The following is a 5,929-nucleotide window of genomic DNA, read 5'->3' as shown; positions in this document are numbered from 1 at the left end:
TTTCTTAGGATGATGTCAGCAGTATGGGAAATCGCACATAGACAGAAAGAGAAAATTGGTGTGCGGGCTAAAAAAAATGCTATGCGTGCGTCGTATAGAAAGAAAACATGTGTTAATTTTTCTCAAAAAGAAAAGACAGGAACGGTCGGAAAATTGTTTAGTGAATTTAGTTGGGGCGATTGTTCGTCAATCAGTGACGTCGAGGACAGATTCCTTGTTTCACAGTTAAAGGTTCTTGCTCCTGTTTTTCGTGACAAGTATTAATTTAGGCACCATTACTAAATTGCTGTAATTCACCCTCAACCATGTGGATTCTCCAAAATTGTGAAGCTAGCAAAGCTTCAAGAGTCCAGAGCTGTCTACTACAGGCCTTCATCACTATTAATGTATCGTCAGCATATTGCACAATAGAGAAATTATTAATGTGTCTGAGGGGTAGTGGTAGCTCAAGCAGACCATATTATTTTGCTTTGTTTACTATGGACTACAGTAGGTCGGCAACAAGCACAAAACGTAAAGCAGATACAGGGTTTGCCTATCTAACTTCTCTTCTGCAGTGAAATACCTTCTCAGTAGACCCATTCAGTAAAACTGATGATGTTCCAAAATCAAAAACCGCTGGTATCCATCCTAGCCATCTCTGACCAAACCCTACTTTGTAGAAAGAACTGCTGTATTTTGAGCTTAATAAAAGCGCTGCTGTGCCTGGATCAGACAGAAGGTACGGATCACCTCGCAGCAAGCTCAAGAAAACAAGACTAACCGGTTTTGGCTAGCTTGCTGCAAAAAGCTATGAATACCTCTCGTGAAGGATCTCGTCAACGAGGTGCCACTACCGGATTCGTGTGGCTGGCGCACACGGCAAAACCTAAATAGTACACGGCAAAGGCTTTGTCGTGTGTTGCTCATGGCGAAATACACACGGCAAACCCTTGCACGGTGAATTTTATCTTTACCTACGGCTAAATTGTGGACACACAGTGAAGTTTTGCCGTGACTCAGACTTGACACGTGGTAAAAAAAAAGTGACGGACCGTGGGAGACGGAGGGAGGACAGTCTGACGGCAGGGTTTGCCGTGTGTTGCATACGATAAACCTTTGTCGTGAGCTAAACAGGGCACACGTCAAAGACTTTTTTTTTGGGGGGGGGGGGTACCGTGCGCTGGATGAAGGGCACACATCAAACATCGTCTCTTTGCCGTGTGCCACCATCTGGCACATGGCGAACATTTTCTCCTTTGTTTTTTTGTTTCCATTTATTTTTTTTTAAAAACTCTTTGCCGTATGATGCTGGCACACGACAAACACTTAACAACATTTTATGTATCAATCCTAGAATTTTTTTCCTTACAAATATACTAACTTAATAAATCGAAATTTTTTATAATTTCTTTATCAAATGAACTTCAATATATATTCCATGTTTACAAACATATTACACCATTATTTCATGTGTTTATTTCTTTAATTCGAATTTTCTCATTTCAAAATCAATAAATGCTGAAATAATTAAGAAATAGCAAACGATTCTGAAAAATTACCAAATTTGCACACGACACAACCTATATGGTGTAGTTCCTATAGAAAAAGTTTTGAAATCAAACTCAAATATAAAAGTCGAATGTACTTCAACTCATGCTCCTTCACTCGTAACTCTATAAAACTTCTCTAAAGATTGTCCGATTTATACACATCATACGTGACAACTTATTCGAAATCTTCCCAAACTTTTTCTATGGCCTCTATGTATGATAACATGACATATGTACAAGTTTCAGGGATTTACGGAATGAAATAGCATTTATTAGAATTTCTGAAACGTACCGACGCACGTTCAGCGTCGTGTCTCCTAACCACGACATTCGAAAGTCATTTCCGTTTTGAATGTGTGTTCTCAGACAGAATATCATTTTTCCGATATTTTTTCCAACTATTTCACTGACTCACAGTTCAAATATGACCGCATGCGAAAAAAATGAAAATAAATGCTGTTAATTGCAAAAATATAGCAAACATGTTTCAAATTTTATGAAATTTGAGTACGGAGTTACAAATGGTGAGTGTGTACAGAAGAAAATTTTGGAGGGCAAAATCTGAAAAAAGACAAATTGTTTATCGTGTGTTGCACCCCTGGCACACGGCAAAGCTTGTGCTTGCCGTGTGCTAGCCTCAAGCACACGGCAAACGTTGACGGCTAGGGCGGGCGTTAGCGTGGTGTTAGCTTTTGGCGTGTGCCCTATTTTTGCCGTGTGTTACTTACGACAAAAGTTTAAGTTCGTCGTGTGTCTGGTGTTTGCCGTGCACAACTCACGACAAAGGCCAGGTATACCGTGTGCCTGGCGTTTGCCACGTGCGTGGGCTGGACACATGGCAAACCCAGCCTTTGCCGTGTGTTGCTCACGACAAACAGGCCGGCACACGGCAAAGACCAGCTCTCTGGTAGTGTGCATCTAGAGTTGCTCTTGTGTTTGGTACACTACTTAGAGCGCCCACAAACTCACTTATAGAACTCCAAGATATATGGATGGAAAAGCAAGGCTTTAAGATATATGAAAAGGTAGATGATAATTCATTTTGATTGATTACATACCCGTAATCTGTCGTGACCTTTTATTTATACAGGATGTGATGATCTTATTCTGTTAGAAGTAAACCGTTTACGACACAAATCCATATGATTTCCTGAACCTGGTTCGGAGGACTAGCTAGCCAGCAGTTTTGCAAGAAACAGCCCACATGGCTCCTCAAATGCTTACATCTAGAGATATCCTGCACCTCTAACGTGGGCATCTGCGCGCTTGCGGCTGCGGGCGAGCTCCTGCATTAGCTGTTTCGAAGTGAGCTGTCTCCGACAGTGTCCTCTCCCGGAAACTCCTGATGAACATTTCCGCTCGTTGGTCTACTTTGCCATCCTGCCCATCGACGGGCTTCATGAGGATCGTCTTGCACCCGGCCATGGGCTCCACAGAACGGGTGGATGTTGCCGCCGAAGCCCTGCTGGTCGCTACCATCCTAGTCGTCGGCGGCGGCGGCGGCGATGCGGTTGCCACACGGGGTGCGATCCTCGATAGGAGGAACGACGAGGAGGCCATGATGAGGTTCGCCGTGATGATGGTGGAGGACTCGAACAGGGAGGAGTTGTTCCTACGCCGTGATGGCGCCATATACCGGCCTACCTCCCCTGTGTTGTGCCAGTTAATTTGTGGATGGATTTGGTAAGAGAGAGAGAGAGAGATTGTGAGATGAGTGTGCGTGTATTCTTGATGGTACTTACACTGGGGCTTTTATAGATATATCACGTTCGTTCACTGTTGTAGCCTGTATTCGTTCACTGTTGTAGCTTGGAATTGAAATATCTATATATATGTGGTGGTCTATGAAGACGCGTGTTCGGTTTGGTTGAACCAATGAGAGCAGTTCGCTTGAACTTGAAGAGTATAGATGCCGTACAGCTCAGCTCAATAATGTTTTTATCTGTTTCCTACATATTCAAGAATCTGTACGTGTGCGTGGACTTTATTTGTCCACTGAAGAAAAATAGCCGTGTTGGAATAAGCCTTTGTGATACACCGGACTTTTTGTCTGTCACTACAAATAATAAAATACAATAACGGGAACTGCAGGGAATTAAGCAACAGCAACAAGCCAATCTATATCATTTGGCTGTTTGCTAAAACTCACTTGGCAAATCTATAGTTTTACCAAATCTCAAAACCAAATATCAAGTGAAAAAAGAGGCCTTCTCCAACAGTTTGCTATTTGGGCTTGGCAAAAGAACTTGACATCCTAAGATTTTTGCCAAAATCACAAAATTGAGACTCCAACAAGTTGGCAAAACTAGTTGGCAAATTGGGATACACGTGATACCAAGCGATGGAGGACTTGGCATATTTGCCAAGTGAAGGGGGAATTGCCAAGCTCACAGAATTGCAAGTAGTTTTGCCAACTTGTTGGAGGCTGTTTTTTTATAGTTTTGACAAAAATCCTAGAAGGACAAGTACTCTTAACAAACTGTTAGAGTTGCTCTTAGAAATTCAAATCTCTTTGGCATCCCTGACTTTTTTTCAGGGTAAGAAATCCATAGAAAAATAATTTGAATAATTATTTCGTCTTCTATGTAGGATTTTCCATCCCTGGATGTGCCCCCCCCCCCCCCCGCCACACACCCCCCTTGCTCTTGAATTAACCTTTATAAAGCTAATCTCCACTACAACTAAGCTTGGGCATTCGGGTAATTCTAATATTTAACTAACAACATATAATAAATACAAAGACAGTTAAATATTTGGGTAATTCAGGTACCGGAGGATATTACTCGAATTACACAAACTAATTTCGGGTAATCAAAATCGCTATCCGAATTTAGGATTGGGTACCTCGAGTTCGGGTAATTCGGATCCGGATCTGGGTAACAAGTTCTAGCTAATACCACAGCGAGCCACATCCGAGTTAACCGGCACAGCAAGCCATATCGGCAGCTGAGTAATTGGACCGGTTCAACATCGAGTAACTGCTTTGAAGAAGAAATTCTTCACCGAGAGTTAAAGATTGCTCGCATTGCATATCAACAGAGCACCGCGGCTCTCCATCTTCTCACCCCTATCTCTTCCATTTATCAGCCCTCCATCTTTCTAGTTTTATTTTATAAATTGTTCTTTCAAAGTTAGGTTACGTACCTGCCTAGTCTTACGATAAAACTGATAGGAATAGAGTGTACCAACCTCACTGCAGGTGTTTATAGAGGTGGGCGTGTGTGTAGTGGATTATGTATATGTACTGTTATTAGAAAAAGAACTACCTATCTCAGTATCCGCCACACAACATTTGTAGTGGTCATTGGCTAAATTAAACGCAATGAAAAAGAGCATAGTGTCAATATATGGAGTACGTGGCATAGTGGAAGAATAATACGATCATATCCTGAAAGGAATATTGATTAGGATGGCTCTTGGGTTAAAGGCAGAGGTTGATAAGTATGAACTTTGCCGCACACGAACATATTCTCGACCTATCGTTGTAGTAACCTCAGAAGTGTTCAAACTACCTCGCTCTCCAATGAAATTATTGGGGAATCAGACTAAGTGCTTCGGACTACTGATTGTCATCTAGTTAGGCCAGTCTAAGTGGGGGTTTCACCAGGATGTCATGCATATTTATTAGAGTGTCATGTCAGCAAAATTGCACTTTTTGCTTGAAACAAAGAGGAGAGAGAAGGAAGTAGTTTCACCATGGTGAAACTCCGCGGGCGTTGTTTTCCACACGGTGAAATGGGATGAAATCTCCACTGAGGGCTAAATCGTTTCACCATCTTGCATGTGATCCAATCATTTTGCAATAATTAAATGCTTTGCCCAGCCTAGGAAACGTCAAGATAAAACTCATGCATTGTGGAGGTTGTTTCATTATTCGTTTTATTGATATCTTGTCAGCGGATTTGTTTTGGAAACAGTGTATTGAAACGAGTCACTGATACTGGCCTTATATATAGGGTTTGTTTTACTACTACTTGACGTGTGTGCATTATTGACATGCATTCTCTGGGATATTTATATTGAAAGCATCAAACGTGTTTCTGAAGATGCCGGTTTACATCTCAGCTTTCTGTGCACGAAGCACCAAACAAGTGAAGAACGAACTACCCTCCACTATATCTGAAAATCTCCCCTAGCTTAGAAAGTACCTAGCAGAAGAGATTAAGAAAACTTTTTACAAAACAAACACGCAAAACACAGAGACACATTCAGAAGAAACCCACATGGGCCTTCCTCCATATTGGCTTTTAACTTTTTAAATTCATCCGTCTTCTCCTTAGTGGGAATCATGTATCAACCAGAAGAGACCTGTGCATTTGTTTAGTGGGATTCATGTATCAACAGTATTTTTAAAGATTTAATGTTTGTTCTTGTTGCTGATCTCTTGCAAACCAATA

General features: G+C 41.5%; 1 protein-coding gene across 1 annotated transcript; it reads right to left on the bottom strand.

Moving 5' to 3' along the window:
• Positions 2,526–3,274, bottom strand: LOC8073267. Its single transcript, XM_002444077.2, has one exon. It carries the CDS (start codon positions 3,162–3,164, stop codon positions 2,778–2,780), a length of 387 nt encoding a protein of 128 aa, XP_002444122.1. The 5' UTR covers positions 3,165–3,274; the 3' UTR covers positions 2,526–2,777.

Source organism: Sorghum bicolor, chromosome 7 (genome assembly GCF_000003195.3).
Source record: "Sorghum bicolor cultivar BTx623 chromosome 7, Sorghum_bicolor_NCBIv3, whole genome shotgun sequence".
Taxonomy (NCBI): domain Eukaryota; kingdom Viridiplantae; phylum Streptophyta; class Magnoliopsida; order Poales; family Poaceae; genus Sorghum; species Sorghum bicolor.
Note: the sequence above shows the minus strand (reverse complement) of the source record. Positions and strands in the feature narration are given on the sequence as shown.

What these genes read in the sequence shown, in the direction of transcription:
- LOC8073267 (XM_002444077.2), bottom strand. Translation starts at nt 3,164, where the DNA reads ATGGCGCCATCACGGCGTAGGAACAACTCCTCCCTGTTCGAGTCCTCC.